We start from the raw sequence: 18,268 nt of genomic DNA on the forward strand, positions 1-18,268 counted from the left end.
TAAGGCATTTGTGATGCTACTGTGGTAAATACAGTTTCTTAATGATTGGTGCCTTAAAGTGCACCAGAAGTGTAAAATAAAAAGGAGTCTAGTAAGAGAACTGACTTCACAACTTATTTATTCTTAATTTTACTTTATTTTCAACATGATTATATTAAATTACTTTGTGGTACATAAAATTACAAAACAGCTGTCAGTTATACTATATACTTACAATCAGAAGTAGATTTAAATTGACAAGTCACGTATGTCCCAATAATTTGACTGTATATGACATTTTATATGAAAATAAAATATCTATTACATTTCTTACATAAAACTCTGTATGTGGCTTTATCGAAATATGTGTTTTGTGCTAGTCGTATATGTGCCCGTTTGCTATTTCGTTGCCATTAAGTACATCATAGTAATGACAAGCATATATTCGCTGTGATACCTATCAAGTTTAAACATACATGTCGTATTTGGTGCAACTGTATTTCGCAAACGGAAGATGTGTTTTGTGCCAGATGTATATATGCAAGTTTACTATTTAGATGCCATTGAATACGGTGTAATAACGGAAAGAATTGTATTGCAAATCCAGTTGTAAATATATATACGTCATATTTGGTGCAACTACTATTTCGCAAGCGGAAAATAATCGTGATAACGTATCCGACGTATGTAACATCTCTGGCAGTGTTATTTAACGAAAGTGCTGAGAAGCACCGCTAGATGTCAGGCATGTATTGTAATCTGTATGTAATGGGTGGTTCTCCTTGGATTTTGTTTGTGACCTAGGTTGTGACACTCATATCAGAGCATTAATATTTTTAATTAGTGCAAGCGAAATTTTAAACAATATTAATTTGTGCCGTAACGCTCCTACAATATGCATTTATTTCTTTTATGGCTAGGAAATTCTGTAAACACGTCTGTTGTCTCGTTCTCTTACATTCGAAACATTGCACGGGTTGGTTGTATAATGTCTATCTTTGCTCGCTAAGAAAATTACTCATTAAGGGTGCTGCAGGAGAGTGCGTAACTGTACACAAGAGAGTGAATCGTGTTGCAAGTTTTTAAGAATGGCAGCTGTAAACCCGCAGGATAACAGCTCCTTAGATCAAAGCATTCCAAAATGGAAGAGAGAGCTTATCTTACGGAGGCGAGCGCTTAGTCGTACTCTACCCGCCGGCAATGCTTCTGTGAAGTTGACTTGTCCTAGTGTTGTTACCGCTGTGAAACAAGCAGACCAAGCAACGCTTGTCGAAGACGTACCAGGTAAATATCAGCGTCGTGTTCCGCCTGCGGCAAGCAAAGGTTCGCTGGAGGAAGTCAAAGCGGACTTTCTCCCCACAGATCGCGGCGGTATCTCATCCTTGGCATTTGCGGAATCGCCAGTAGTTGTCAGTAACATGCGGTTGGTTGAACCTCATGCGGACGCGGGCAATGATTTGATGAATGGTGTTGGCATGGGAAGCAGCACCGTTGCTGTTAACTCGGTGAAGTTTCGGGACAGAATGGGCGAAGAAAAGTTAAGCAAGCATCGTGCTTCGGACAAAACAATGAGTAACAGTGTTGTGTTAAGTGAAAATAATTGTGTAGAAGACAGTGACTCCGACTCAAGTGAAGAGTTGCAGTATGGACCAGGGATAGTCAATAGGCTTAAAGATAAATATATGAGTATGACTTTACGCGAAAACCAAAGTAGAGTCACCAGGACCTCTTTTAGCAATATGAGGCGAGCAGCCAGCCTGGAAAATCTGATTGATAATGAGGACAGAGACATAGAAAAGCAGCAAACTAAAACACAGCATAGATATACGAAAAAGTCTGATACTCCTAATGATTCCAGTAATAAACATTCCGCGCCTCAGCATCACAGATACAGGGGTATTACTCGAGGCAATGATTCAATGAAACGAGCACGTTCAGTTGAAACTTTGTTAAGATACGATAACAGAACAATATCAGGTCGTTCTGGTGCCCGTGACTTGACTTCATTTGACCGTGTTAATAAAAAGCAGGCGACAGTTGATTCAAGGAAAAGTGCACAGTTTGTAAAATCACTTTGTAAAGAAGATATAGTCATAGTAGAGAATAAGTCAAAGGCAGACGCCAGTTCTGGTGTTTCAGAAGACAAGCAACATGTGTCGAAAGGCTCGACTTCTCCAAAAGTTCGAAGCCCAAGTGTTGCTTCAGAAACAGAGTGTCTTCCCCCTGATCTTGTTAAACAAGCACTTAAAATTTTTGAGAGAAGGCCAGAATCAGAAACTACTGGCACTAAATCGTTCTCCAGTAACACTACTAAAACTTCAGCAAATGTGGGTACTAGTGGCAGTTTTGTTGGAGCTGTTACTAAGCCAGTGCTGTCCCCAAAACCAAGTCCTGATAAAATTTCCCAGGTTTCACCAGCCAGGCCTAGCTCACCTAGAAAAACACCAGGAAATGTGGAGCAAGCATTACCTCCCTTTCCACAAAAACGTGGGAGTACACCACCACCTAGTCCGTCGCGCTCTCCAAATAATTTGACTGCCCCCATGGGAAGGTTACAGTCTCCATCACCAACTACAGAAATTTATAAACTTTTTTCAATGAATGATTCTGATTTAGAATCATCAGATATATCTCACTCGGTGAGTGGCGATGGCAAAGTTGATAAGTCTTCTGACAGTCGAAATGCAGTCGAAGCCATAGATGGGCACTCAAGAGTTATTTCTCCTGCAGCTTTAGAAAATATTAGAAAATGTGGCATGTCAGAGAAGTACCATTTTGTTAATAATAGTGTAGCAGACAAGCCAAAGTCACACCTTCCTGGAGTTCAGCTGGCTGTAATACCGAAATCAAGACCTCCAGTACAAGTCCCATTAAAACCAGAACCTAGTTCGATGCAAAAGCTTCCTCCTAGTGTGAAATCTACAGATCCTCCGCAGGTACAAGTAAAGCAGGTTGGCATAATAAAACCAATGGTGACAAGTAAATCCACATCAAATGCCTTTCATAATAATCGTGAGAAGGAGAAGAACTTCAAAAATCGTGAAAAATCTGCTGAACAAAGTGTTATTCCAATAAACAAACTTTCAGATGCAATTGCTCGTTCTTCAGACACAGGAAAAAGTCAAGTTGAAAACAATGGGAGTGATATTTTTCCATCAAGAATTCTTAGAGAAACTAAAGGACCAGGGCTGTGGGACAAAAAACCTGCCAGTAATGAACTCACTTATAATTTTGTGAATAGCAACACATCAATACCAGACTACATTCCAAATGATGGTATCATATTAAGGAAGACACCTGTGAAGCCCAAGGTAAGTTGGAGCATTCTCTTAACAGTTTCAGCTAGCTATAGAAAAAAATATGCTCTAATCCATTTTAGTAGGGCTGATGTTATATTGAATTCTAAATTATCTTGAAACCTGAGGTTGTTTCATTGTATACAAGCACAAGAAATTGTATTAATTATTTTTATAAATATTGGATTTGAATATTGTGCCTTTAAATTGTCAAACATTTTGGGGGGGTTCAAAGATATAATTTATTGGGAATATCTCATTGGCAGTTAATGTTAGCAAGAGACCTGAACATGCATATCAGGTTTTATATGTTGGCATACTGTGCGTTTTGAAGTACGTGTGGATTTGCCATTTTGCTCAAATGGAGAAATTACTACAAGTAACCATCATAACATCAATTTGTCTTTAGTAGTTCCGCATGTCATCTTTTTTGTCCAAATTGTGTGTCCTCTTGTTCGTGTTACTCATATGCGAGTTAAGAGTGCTTCTGAAGATAATGAGATGAAGTGTTTTTCATGTGGCATAGATTAGTAATAATTACTCCTCATGTAAATTTCATCTCTATCAGTTGAGATGGAATATGTTGATAAATTTTGGCTTAAGCCCAGTTCATTATGTCTTTACATATATTTATTATTATTATTATTATTATTATTGCTGCTGCCCCTCCCCCTTTCTTTAGTGCAGTGAAAATATGAACATAGGCTATAGCAGCCCTTCAGGTTGTCATGGTAGCAATTAATAGTAATAGAGAGTAGGCCAATTAGTATGTATTTGGGTAGGTGCAATAGAATACTCATTTATCATGGCCAACTCTTGCAAGTTCGTGTGCACAGTTTCACAACTGTAAGGCAATTTTCAGAGTAAATACAAGGTAGAGGTACCTTTTAGCATCTATCTGTGTTTGACTACTCAATATGATTATATAGCAATCATTTGAATTACTAGCAGTAAATACTTCTGGTTGATCTACTACAGTTTATTGGACAGACTGTAAGATGTGGTGTCTCAAGCTTAAGATCTTTGTTACCATTTGACCTTGTGCTTCTTCCAATTGTTTTCAGATGACTACACATGGCACTATATCACTTGAGACTGTTGGTGGTGGTCTGTGCAGGTTGTGTGTCTTAGCGTGTGATGTTGAATTGTGAACGGAGAGTATCCTACTCCATGTGTAAAAATTAATGGTAGAGCCTATAGGATAAGAGTATCTACTCAAAAACAGAACAAGCTATAGAGAGAATTTCTTTGACAGTTACAAAAACATAGGCTATGAGTCCAACTGTTCAAATATTCAACTATCATACTTAGCTGAAGTGTGCCGACTGCACTTTGTGCATAGGTGTGCAGGAAAACAAAAGTTTTTAAATAATGATGTTGGAACTTGGTAAATAATACTTCAAGCACCAGAATGGAGAAAGAATGCCCAAGGGTAAATGCTGCATCTATAGTAATACCATGTATCATTTTTTCCCTTGACTTTTAGTCTGTCACTAGGAAATTTACTTGAGGAAAAAATTGTGTGTGTGGTTTTTTTTAGCTGCTACACCTCTTTCTTGCTGTTTCTCAGGCTTTGTTGAGATTTTTGATGGTTGGAGTTAATTTACTCTAAGTAGGACTGTGTTGCCTGACATGGTTTTCACTTTCTAGTGGTAATGAATCTTACGGGGGGCTGACAGTGTGTAAGTGCGTGCATATATCTTGATGTATGAAAAGTATTTGTGATAGGCTAAAAATAACACTGTAATTGTAGTTAATGAATGGGATCAAATGAACTTAGAGACAGGATGTTGGCTTTGTCCCATAACATAAGGGTGTAGCATGTGATTCCCTGTGTGTGCAAAGAGAAAAAGAACACAACATAAACAATATTTCTTTTGCGTATATAGTCTAGGTTATGTTGACAGGTGTCAGTGTGGTTGTGTGTTGGTAACATGACTTCAATTACTTCAGTTAACGCAGTTAATGTAATGTAGAAACTAATATTCAGTTGGCAAATTAATTATTTTAACATCTGTGTTTGAACTCCGAGGATTGTCATAAGGGGTATGATGGAAGGTATGAATCTACGATCCTCATACTTAACTTCTCACCCCCCCCCCCCCCCCCCTCTTTCCCCCATTTTCCTGTTCCATACCTAAGCAGTAACCAGAAAGGAAACATCTGTATCTGCTGGAATTCATTCAGTTGTAAAATTGTGATCATTATGTGAGATTTTCTATTTGGGGAATGTAGAACATTTGTATATGCTTATTAGCCATCTCTCATAATTTTGAGTTTAGAACTTCCTGTCCCTGTAGTGCATGATGCCTTCTTATGTCTCCCACTGCAGTTTCATCTTAACCCATTGGCATATACAGCAGGCAACAGATTATTGGATACATTATTAGACTGCCAGCTGTGAGACAAGCTGAGCAGCTATAGCTGCTTCTTAGTGTTGGTTGGTTGGCTGATTTGGGGGAGACGACCAAACAGCGAGGTCATTGGTCCCATTGGATTAGGGAAGGATGGGGAAGGAAGTTGGCTACGCACCAAGGAACCATCCCAGCAGTGGCCTGAAGTGATTTAGGGAAACCATGGAAAACCTAAATCAGGAAGACGGGAAGCTGGGAAATCGATCTGTTTAGTGGTGTATAACACATTAAATTTCTTCCAATGTTTTGTCAGTTATAAGCAGTAATTTTCAGTGTTTCTCACCAACCGTGTAGTAGCAAATAATGCCGTACTGTAAGAAATTTGTCATTTGAGGAAATCAAATCTTTTGAATGAAAGTGACTGTACTGGTTCTGAAAGTGATATTTCAATAGTTTTGATGATAAAGACAGGGAAGCAAATGAAACAGACAGTGACAGTGATTTTGCAGCAACAGGTGCAAGTGTTGTTAAAAAACAGAAGGTAGAAAAATGGAAACTGCGAATAAATCAGGACAAACATTCCAAAATATAATTTTCTGGTTCTAGTGGCATTAGTCCTAGGATTCACTAGCAACTATCTGAGAGCAGTAACTTTACAGAAAAATGGTTTGTGTGTCTTTCTGGAAGGATGTAGTAGCATAAACAAATAGATATGCAACACATGGTTATAAAAAATGTCTTACTTTGAAATCGAACAGTGCTTGGTTTCCTACTAAATCTGATGAAATCAAAGTGTAAAGTATTCTCATGGCACATTTTGTAAATAACGAAAATGTTACCTGTTATTTACCGCCGCAAACACAATTTTCGAAGTGTTTATTATCATGAAGAAGATATTACCATTGATGAAAGCCCCATAACGTTCAGAGGTAGATTCTAGTACATCCAATTCAATCATCCAAAAATGACATGTTTCAGAATAAAGTTCTTCAAAATTTGAGTCAGGTGGTGGCTATTGTTCAGAATTTGGTATTTATACAGGAAAAAAATCCCTGAGACAAGCAATAAGGAAATACCGATTAGTGAAGTTATGTATCTCGTGCAATTGTATTTGGACAGTGGTTATGCAATATATGTTGACAGTTGGTACACAGTCATTGTGTGTAAGGCTCACTGGAAGGGGGCACAATTGCTGTTAGGGACTGTTAGATCCAAAACTCTTGTGTTATTTTCAGACATGGCTCTGACATGGATGGATAAAGTAAAAGTAAACATTATATCCACTATCAACACAGATGTCAGTATGACAACAGGGGAAACTGACTGGAAAACCAGAACGCCAGTCCAGAAGCCCCAAGCAATTGTACAACAGAACAATTCAGTGAACACAGTTGACAGAAAGGATCAGCAGTTGTCATCTCTCCTCCTCATGAAAACATATGCCAAAGTATATAAGAAAATTTTCTTTTACATAATGGATATTGGGATTTTTTATTCATACATCCTATTAAACAAAGTGACAGGAAAAAAAAAATCTGGTTTCGATGAGTTCAGAGTTCAGCTGGCTGAAGACACAATAGAGCAGCCCATTCCACCAGACTATGGCAGACATGGATGGCCCTGATCCAGAGTTTCCCCTGTTAGCCTGCAAACAGCAAATTGGACAAATTTTGTTAGGTTTATATATAATATCATATTGAGCAGATGGTTCATTGTATTAAGTTTTTATTTCCGCTTGTGTCCTCAAAGGGATGAGGGTCTGAGACTGCATATCATGTAAACTGACAGCCATTATCAGGTGTACGATATGTTGGGCATGTTTGCATGCCAAGTAAATGAAATGATCAGTACAGGGTGTCCCATTTATCTTTACCACCGTAAATAACTGTTTGTCCAGATACAAATAACAAAATGTTTCAAGCAAATGTTCTTTAGCCGTCAGGGGAACATCAATCAGCATGATTGCCTCCGTTGTAGCTTTGTTTTTTACAGAGATATGAACAGTGTTATGACTTTTTTAAGTGACATCGTTTACTTTTTATTCGGTAATTCATTTCCTCTCCTAAAGCCCCATTCAAAAATGTATCACAGTGTACCATTCACTGAAACACAAGATTATTAATTACATAACACAACATTGACTTTGAGCCCGGGATCAGAAACTCGTCCACTTGCTGAAGTTGTCAGAAAACAAATGAAAAACTAAGTAGAAACATTACACAAACATGACTTTGACTCTCCTGCACCATTGCCCAGGAGTAGAACATTCAAAGGTGCTCAAAGTGGTGACCCTGGACACTGATACACTGGTGCACTTGTTGAATGAAAGAACTATTTACTGCTTCCAGTGTTGCGTGCTGAAGAGAATTACAAGAAAGCAAGACATGTTCCTGCACGTCCTCTGGAGTTGTTCGAATACTGCAATAGACAGTTTCTTTCATGCATCCACATAGAATAAAGTCCAGAGGATTTAAATCGGGAGACCTAGGAGGCCAAGTACCTTTTCCTCTTCGACCAATCCATCTGGCAGGATACCTTCAATTCAGAACACGACGTGCATGCGAGGCATTATCTGCTGGACATCCATGGTGTTGATACCACATAAGCATTCTGGTTCTAAGCGGCACTTCATCCACAAGAGGAGGAAGAATTCGTCTGAGGAAGTTTGTGTACACTGTGCCGTTTAGACTACCACTGATGAAATAAGGGCCAGTAATTGTAGTACCAAGCATCCCACACCAGATGTTAATTCTCCATTGACACTGATGTTCCACCTGTCTAAGCCATCGTAGGTTGTTGCTGGACCAATAATGCTTGTTCATTGTATTTACCTGTTCTTTTTTTGAGAAGGAACATTCATCGGTAAATAGAACATTGGAGGAGAACTTCAGGTTGGCGAGGATTTGCTGCTGTGCCCACTGACAGAACTGTACACAATTCTGGAATTCTTTCCCATGCAATTATTGATGTAGGTGTACATGGTAAGGATGGAACCAGTGAGGTGTAAAAATACAGTGTACCCTGGTCTTAGGAATGCCAATCTTGTGTTCAAGCTGTTGTGTGCTCACATGTGGATTCATAGCAATGGAAGCGAGAACAGTAACTTTGGCAGCTTCGTCTGTGCGAGTGCTAAGACGATTGCATTTTCGTGGGTTGAAACTTCCCATTTCCTGAAGCGTCGCAACAAGACGAGAAAACATCCGTCAGGAAGGTGGGTGCTTCTCAGGATATCACAGTCTGTACAGTTCTGATGCCTGTGTAGCATTTCAGCTATCTTCAACAACAGCAGCAATAAAAGAAATGTTATGTTGGTGCAGTTTCTAGGAAGGATAGCCTTTACTGTATGCCTATTCTACACAACAGTATTTAAAAGGACTACAGTACTGTACTAAATGTACCTGTACATAAGAAAACAGAATTGCAATTACTTCTCTGCTAACTTACATTCTACCTAGATGAGTAGCACTTCTACCTTCTCTTCGTTGGTGTACATTCTACTCGTACAACTCTTCAACTGACAGTGGTAGACGGAATGATGGGTATGCATTCTACTTATGTTTACATTTGCCGTCTGTCAACATCAGCACATGGAGGTATTCCATTACCCTGAGTACCTGCACTAATCACTGGGAGCGGCAATTTCATTGTTGTGTTATGTAATTAATAATGTTGTGTTTCACTGAATGGTACAATGTGATACATTTTTGAGTAGGTTGTTAGGAGAGGAAATTAATTACCCAATAAAAAATACAAGGTGCCATTTAAAACAGTCATACTGCTGTTAATATCTTTGTAAAAAACAAAGCTACAATGAAGGCAATCATGATGATTGATGTCCCCCTGACAGCTAAACAACATTTACTGGAAACATTTTGTAATTTGCATCTGGACAAGCTGTTATGTAGGGTGGTCAGGATAAATGGGACACCCTATATATGAGTAATAACATGGCACTCTGGTTAAGACACCGGATTTGTATGTGGAAGGAGGTGGATTCAAATGCTTGTTTGAGTGATCAGGTTTGGGTGCTGCAATTTACTCAATTAATTCTGCATTCTTCTTTAGCACTATATCTGAAAAGTTTTTCTCTTCTTGTCTAAACTGCTTATGGTCCACCTTTTACTTCCCTACTTGATTGAATTTGAGACAAATACCTTCAGAAAACACTTCTAAATTAATGCTAGGTATTAACAAATTCTTCTTCTCAGAAGTGCTTTCTTTGCCGTTGCTAGTCTGCAAAAATCCTTTCTTCTTTGACCATCAGTTATTTTCCTGCCCAAATGACAAAACTCATCTACTTGCCTCAGCATTGTCTGACTTAATTCGAATACATTCCATTCTCCTTGTTTGTTTTTGTTGATATTTGTCTTAAGCACTCCTTTCAAGACACTATCCATTCCGTTCAGCTGCTCCTCAGAGTACTTTGCTGTCTGACAGAATTACAGTGTCATCGGCGAACCTCAGTTTTATTTCTCCCTGAACTTCTTGTCCCCTTTCTGAATTTTTCTTTTGCTTCCTTTATTGCTAGTTCATGCCAGTACTATGTAGCCAGCATTTACTAAGTTGATGATTTTGTAACATTGACACCTGTCTACACCTTCTTTCTTTGGAATTGGAATTATTACATACTTCTTGAAGTGTGAGGGTATTTAGCCTATCTCATACACGTGAGGTAGAATAGTTTTGTTCTCCTGAGAATATCAAAAATGCTGAGGAATGTTTGTCTAATACAGGGACATTGTGTAGACTTAAATCTTTCAGTGCTCTTTAAAGCATTTCTTGCAGTCTCTCTCCTCTTTGTCTACTTTTTCTTTCCTTTGTGTAATATTACCTTTGGTTCATTTCCTTGCATAGTCTCTCTATATGTTCCTCCCACCTTTTCAGCTTTCCATACTTTGCTTAGTACTGGATTTTCATTGGAGCTCAGGTATTCAAACAGCTGCGTCTCTTCTCCTGAAAGCTTTCTTAAATTTTGCTAAGGGCAGTATCCATCTTTCCCCTAGTTAACATGCTTCTACAGCCTTGCATTTGTCCTCTAGCCATTCCTGCTGAGCCGTTCTGTATTTTCTGGCACTTAAATTTTTTAGATGTTTGTATTCCCTTTCACCTACTTCATTTACTACATTTTTATATTTTCTCTTGTCATTTAAATTGTTTATCTCCTGTGGTATTCAGGGATTTATATGAAGCGTTGTCTCTTTACCTATTTGACCCTGTCTATACTATTCATCTCTCAAAGGTACCCATTCATCTTTTGCTGTATTCTTTTCCCCTGTTTCACTCAATCATTGCTAATGCCACCTTTGAAACTTTCAACAACTTCTGATTCAGTTCATTCAGGTCCCATCTTTTTAATTTCTTATTATTTTTTAAAATTTTATTCAGTTTTAATCTACAATTGACAACCTATAAATTATGGTCAAAGTTCCCATCTGCCTGTGGAAATTGCTTACAGTTCAAATTGTGATTTTCAAATCTCACACACACCATGACATAAACAATGTGCATCAGTGTCACCAGGTCTTCTCCATGGGGGAAAAAAAAAAACTTTCTTATAAGATTCTTAAACCGAATGTTAAATTATGCTTTATGCTAAATTCTACCAGGAGGTTTTCTCTTTCATTCCTTTCACTCAGAACATGTTCTCCTACATTTTACATTCTGTTCCTTAACCTACTACTGAATTTGTTGCCGATCACAAATTTTCCTTTCCCTTAGCTACCTTGTCTAGTGGATTCTGTGCATTGTTCATAGTAGCTTGCTTATATTCCTACTTTCTTATCATTAGACCTACTCCCATGTTATTCCTATTATATTTTGTGTAGATTACCCCGTACTGCTCTGACAAAAAGTTCTGTTTGTCCTGCTGCTGCACTGTCCTAATTCTGACAATATCTGACTTCAGCTTGGTCATTTCCTGTTTCAAATTCTCTAACCTATCTCCACAGTTGAGGGATCTAACATTCAATGCTCTTACCTGTAGAATGTTTGTTTTGTTTTTTCCTGAGGACCTTCTGTGTAGTCCCAACACAGAGATGCGAATTGGGGGACTATTTTACCTTCAGAATATCTTAGCCAAGAGGATGTCATCATTATCCAGACATACAGTAGAGCTGCGTGTTGACGTGGGAAAATAGGGGCTGTCGTTTCCCCTGGCATTAAACTGTCCGTAGTACCCACACAGCAAATCCACATTGGCTATGTTACAAGGCCCGGTCAGTCATCCAGTTACCCCTACAACTACTGAAAAGGCTGCTGCCCCTCTTCAGGAACCACGTTTGTGTCGTCACTCCACAGACACCACTCCGTTGTGGCCGCACCTGCAGGATGGCTATTTGTATGTTAAGACACCTCATCTCAGCATGGTGTGTAGTTCGTTGGGGCAGTAGGCCACAAGGCATCACATTTGCACGCAATATTGTTTATAGTGTATGGTAAATAATCGGTAATAAGTGTAGTGTGTGTTCAGTTTCCTAAATAACTTCTGAACTACATACATCGATAAGAAAATATTTTATTACTGATAAAGTAAATTAGATATTATGGTTAATGAAATACCACATAATTTAGTGAACGAAGCAGTTCCATCTCTTCACAGATCTGAAGACAAGACCAGAAACATAAATAATTCAAACAAGTCGAATCGTTAACTTAAATGTCGCAGAACGCGGATAGCATGTTTCAGAGCAGATTCACTTTCATTTAATTATGTTGTTGATGGTACTGTATAACGAAAGCGAAACGCGCATGGCAGACAAGTAAAAGCCTTATAGTTAGTCGGCGAGATTGTTAAATGCGAAGTAAATAATCGGAATTACCTGGTCTGGTTCACTAAATATCAATGCTTAATCACTAATCAATAACGTCGCTCACATACCTTGCGACATATAAAACGATGACATGAATGTTGTAAAACCACATCAATTCTCCGCAAGCCACCATACATCGTGTGACGGAGGGCACTTCTGGTACCATTACCTTTACCCCCTTTCCGGAACCATTCGTGAAGAATGATTGACTGTAGACCTGCGTATTAGCTCTAATTTCTCGGATTTTGTCGTTGTGGTGTTTTGCGAAAGATATGTGTGAGGAAGAAATATGTTGTGCGACACTTGTCGGAACATAATCTGTCGGCATTTCAACAGTAGCGTCTGTCACTGGTGTGTGTGTGTTTTTAGAGGAGCTCATCTCCCGTGACGGTGGGCCCAAGACCGATGAGCTAGATCCAAGAATCGGTCGAAAATGTTTTTTTTGTGGATTAATTTCCGTAAGATTCTTCCAAGGCATCTCAGTCCGCTTTTCCTATAATGTTTCATGTGGTCAGTCCTCTTTAGGTCGCTCCAGATTGTTACTCGTAGGTATTTTACGATACCTACTGTTTCCAGTGATTTGTCTCAAAGAGTGTACTCAAACAGTAATTGAAAGGATTCTATACATCTGTAATCCCATAGTAAAAAATACGAGTGCTTACAAGTAGTGTAATCCCACAATAAAGGATACGTGTGCTTACAATGAAGTAATAAAGATAATCTATTAGTAGGTAACGACTGAAGTAATCTAAGAATTCTTAGATGAGCTGTACGATCTGTTACACGTATATTTGGTCAGCTGGTTTAAAAGTTTGTCGGGTAATATTACAGTGGGAATATCGAGAAGTATTACGCTTTACATACTGCGTATTATTATTATTATTATTATTATTATTATTATTATTATTATTATTATTATTACCTAAACACATACTGCGAAGAAAAATATAGTTGGAAACGCAAAGGCTCTAAGTGTCGTTCTCAGCACAACATTTCTTTGTGACGGATTGTGATAGCTCGAGCGTACAATTAAAGGCATGTGTTTTCCCATAACACATACACAGAGAGAAGGTATCTGATCCCCATTTTCAAGCTCCTTCGTGGATTTTAGAGTCGGTCAGCCAAGAAATTGAGAGTTTTCAGTTCCACGAGATCAACCATAAACTTGTCCATCATGTATCAACAGACACACCTTATCAATTATTAAACTTCCCAAATTCCAGTTTCCAAAATTTTCCATTTATAGTTTCGCTGTAACGGGTGGTACGGCTATCAAGTATCGTAAACGAAACCGTAGTTGCGATTTCAGTTATTTTGTTCTTTGGTACGTGAGCTATGTTCTATGCGTTCTTTTTCGGAGACGTGACACTTAAACGTTGACGCTTTGGTAAGCTACCTACAGGTTTCACGGCAAACCTCATCTGCCGCTTCTGGTAGGAAAGGAGTTACAATATGCACCACAGAGCCGATAATTGGTAACCTTTTGAGGGTGGACTCGAAAGTTAGCCCATCTCCACGCACTTTCACAGTATCGAGATAATTTCCAGTGTGGTTAATTACTGTATGGCATCCTCATTTTCTCTTGGCCGTTTTCTGTAAGCTATCGAATTTTGCCTTTTGCCATGAATAAGTTTAAGCTGCACGGCTCCTCCTGACCATGTTGTATTGGCAACTGTTGTCTTTTCAACTCGTAGAAACCAGGAAACATGCCACAGTTAGCTGAAGGCGGACTTTGTCATTCCGTTGCAGTTTTAAAATAACTGCTAAATGTGAAAGTCTCTCCGGATTTGCTGCCAGATTCTAAAATCAACTCTGTTCAATATTTCGGCGGTCCAACTATTCTCCATCAGGGGAACGCTGCTGCCTCTCAGCGGGACTCGTGGCGGCGCTGTTCTGATGATGGCAAGCAGTTGGATCGCCGAAATATTGAATCGAGTTTGATTTTAGGACCCGACAACAAACCCTGAAGGACTGTCAAGACCTATTACGCGGGGAAAGCCTACGAAGTCACAACGGATAAATATTTTTGAATACGTAAAAATCTGTGGTGGTCAGTTAAGTAAAGCTTCTACTTGCACTGAACTCGTTTATTTAGAGACATTGATTATTGTCTCGAACAATAGTTTGGTCTCATGGCAGCCAGAAAGAGAATAGGTATGCTCTTCACCTTGTTGGGGGATACCACATCCGCCTACTACAGAGGGTGCGTTTAATAATCTACTGCAATGTAAAATGCATCTCCGACCATATTTAACTACTTACTTCATTTTTATGGATGTTGCAGCTCGTAGTGCCACAGGACAGTATGCCCGACCTCAGTTGGTGACGTCAGTTTTTTTTTTTCCCAGGAGAATGGTGTTCTCCAGGAAAGTCTTTTAAAGGTTACCCTCTTTGCTATAGCCATTAAGAGTGCAACGCCTGGGGTAAAGAGCCTTGTGTAATGCTACTTATTTGTGCACGATTGTGCAGTTTTGTTTCTGCGAATACATAACTATATCGATTCCTGATACCTTCGAGATACGCTGAATTAAAAGATGTTTGGTCCGTAAAATTCACGAATCGCTAACGTGGGGAAATGCTGTTGAACACACAAGTGTTTGACTTGTACGGTGAGAATGCTGCTGCAGCGCTGCGGAAGCTCAATCAGCTTTCGACGTATCAGCGTGAAAATATTGTGCTTACTGGTACCTCCTGCTACGACGGACTATGTTGCGAGTTCTACATAGTTTTCTTGTAAGCGGGATAAGTGTTACCGGAAGTTATGCCAGTAAATGCAAATAGTAGTAGAGCCAACACGACCTGGCTTAATGGACTAGTTAACTAGTTCTCTCGAGAGAAAACAGTGCAGTAAGCCTCTTCGTTCATCGATGCGTGATGCAAGCGTTTAACACTATTAGGTTAAGAAATGTTAACGTTTCTGCATCAAATAGTCACATTATTTTCGATGTCCATTATGTAATTCATGGGAACCAGATCAGCCATATTAACATCGAAGTTTTACGGATTGCACTTTGTGACATCGTCTAGCGTTCAGATATGTCCACGTTGTTGAGAATAAATATCGAAATCTGATGAAAGTCAACATTTCCTACTGTTACTTTCTTCTTTGTGTCTGAAGAGACCGCGTGATTTTTGCTATTATTGTTGGTTAAAAACTAGCGATCGTGCTGTAGAAGGTATGGCAAAGACATTGTTGGTAAGTAATTGTACAACGCATTGTGAATTCGGGACGAAATTTATATTGAACCGGTGAAAGTGTTTCAAGAACCAATTTCCAGACGACCTTTCTATATACAAGGTAGAGGGAGGAGAAAGATTGAACGATAGGACAGCTGTTCCACATTTAGCTCAGACGCTTACTAAGGTTTCTTTTCAGCTCGCCGCTTTACTGTACTGGCCGACTACTGGAGATATGTAACACCTGCTGGCGGGGGGAAGCCTTAGTTTAGCGGCCTTTTGTGTGGCTGAAGCTATTACAGGCGAATTTTACCGTGCCCAGAAAATGCGCAGAAGGTGAGCGAGTGTCACTTTGATGACAGCCTCTGAATGATTTTGCGGCATTCTTAACTGTGCGTGAGGTCCGGTATTGGCCGTTTGCACGACGGCGTTTTGCGGTAGCGCCGTGACCATTTCTGAACTGGAGCTTGGAGTCTTGGCCAATTTCTCGGCCGCCCGCGGTCAGGGCACTGCGCCGCTGAAACTTTCTCAGGCGGTTAGCCAAGCGCGCTGGGGCAGCGTCGTCCTGGGACTCCTCTTTTGGGGCAGAGGAACTGCTTTTGGTTACAACTGCTCCGTTTCCATGCAGATCACGAGCCTCTTTCTGCACCACGTCATCTCTTCCCAATGGTTTTGACTGTCACCACTAACTTCAATTAAGTTCTAACTCTTCGTAGCGAACTGAGCGTTAATCGGGTAATTCACTTGCCTGTTCGTATTAGGCAAAGAAAAATGTCCAAGTGATTAATACAGTGTACTCTTATTTGGTCGGACTAAGATACACTTGGCTCTCTAGAGGACGGCGGTTCAAATCTCCGTGCAACCATCCTCAGTTAGATATTTCGTGGTTTCCCCAAAATCACTTATTGGAAACGTCAGGGTGGTTCCTTTGAAAATAACCGGCCGATTTCCTTCGTTTTCGCTCCCTACTGCGATCATCTCCGTCTGCAGTAGTCTCGTCACCGTCGGCTATGCGTCAAACCCTAATCTTCTAACACGAACGGAGGTTGAAATTCCCGTCTTGACATGGAGTAGCGTTTCTTCTGGCAACACTACACATTCCCTCATTTCCTTTTCAATTCGAAAAATGTGCGCAAGATGAATGATTGTCGGTAAACTTCCATATGAGTTCGAATTTCTCTAACTTTCCCCCTTGTTCATTTAGAGATATTTATGTGGGAATACTTCTTAGAATGTACACCCTCGGAATTTTAACAGCGAAGTCTTTTGGCGCTCGGCACAACCACTTAGCGTCTACTATTGAAACAGGATGAGAATTTCCGTGGTATTCTCGCACGTATCAAATAAAACAATGACAAAATTCGCCATTCTTCTTCGGATCTCTTCTAATAATATTAGACCGTAAGGTACTGAATTTGATGAACAGTACTCAAGAGTCGAACAGGATTTGGAAGCTACTTCTTACGTGGATGATTTACATTTCCATAAAATTTTTCCCGTGAATTACAACTAGTCATCTACTTTTCTTAAAACATCATTTTATTTGACTTTCGATTTAGGTCTCTCCGGACGGTTGCTTCCAGATATGTTGTGGCTGTTACCGTCTCCAGCGATTGATCGCCGAAAGTTCACTTGGTCTACTGACAGCCCATGCACAAAGCGTCGAACGTTTGAAGGACTTCGTGCATTTGAAGGACTTCGTGCGTTTATCTGCATTTTCGTGGCATTGAATCATTCCAATATACGACAGCAGCATCCACGAAGATTCTCGTGGAGCTTCAGGGTTTAGCCATCAGATGATTTATATACGTCCTGTGCCGTAGCGGCTCCATAACATCACTGTGTCGGGGTACACCGGAAGTTACTTTGCCACCAGACTATCAGAACTAGAACTACGTGCTGACTTTCCCGTGGTTTACTTCAGGCATCGGACGGGATGCTTCTTTAAAGGCCACGAACGATTGCTTCCCCCCTCTTTGTCCAGCTTAGATAGTGGAGGCCGCTAATGACGTCGACGAGACTTAAAATTTCAAGCTTGCTTTTCGAAACAGGTGTTATTTAATGCATTTCGTCCTAGTTATTTTCTCATTTTACGCGTACAGCTTTTTGATTATCGTAAGCTATAGTTACCAGTGTACGTGCTGACATCTGGTCTGCAACGAGCCGTTTACAGTGTGTAATACTGGCTAAATCACCAAAGCTGTTAAACTCTGTTTCCTGAACCGTTGAAGATATGGTTACTCAGTTTTTACCAAGATCACCCACACTAAACGAAGTATAGTATCGTGCTATAGCTATTAAAATTAGAAATATTTGAATCAACTACGTTTCATTCATTGAAGTCCCGTATGTAGTTTCGGAGAGATTGCAGTATTTAGAACGCTTTGTTTTACACCTCGGAAACGTTACTTACTGCGTGATATCATACGGACCTGTCACACACGGTTGACTGGTAGTTCCAGCTTGATACAGCCAAATGAGACTAATTCGGAATAGTGAACAAGACGGATAAAATGCGGCAATTCTTTCTTTCTCTTTATCGACATCACACTGGTGCAACATTCCGTTTCCTCCCTATTCAACGTGATGTATTTATGGCATGGTAAATTTCCGTGCAAGTTAGCTGCCAATTGTCTTAAAGAGTAATCAGTTG

At 39.7% G+C, this 18,268-nt stretch overlaps 1 protein-coding gene across 1 annotated transcript in view; it reads left to right on the forward strand.

Moving 5' to 3' along the window:
- The first annotated feature begins 734 nt into the window (after window positions 1–734).
- LOC126248563 (uncharacterized) overlaps window positions 735–18,268 on the forward strand; it is a 166,537-nt gene continuing 149,003 nt past the window's right edge. Inside the window, exon 1 of the mRNA XM_049949658.1 lies at window positions 735–3,290. Within this exon, the coding sequence (XP_049805615.1) occupies window positions 1,068–3,290 (2,223 nt within the window). The 5' untranslated portion in view covers window positions 735–1,067. The remainder of the gene's footprint in view (window positions 3,291–18,268) is intronic.

This window comes from Schistocerca nitens, chromosome 3 (genome assembly GCF_023898315.1).
Source record: "Schistocerca nitens isolate TAMUIC-IGC-003100 chromosome 3, iqSchNite1.1, whole genome shotgun sequence".
Classification (NCBI taxonomy): Eukaryota; Metazoa; Arthropoda; class Insecta; order Orthoptera; family Acrididae; genus Schistocerca; species Schistocerca nitens.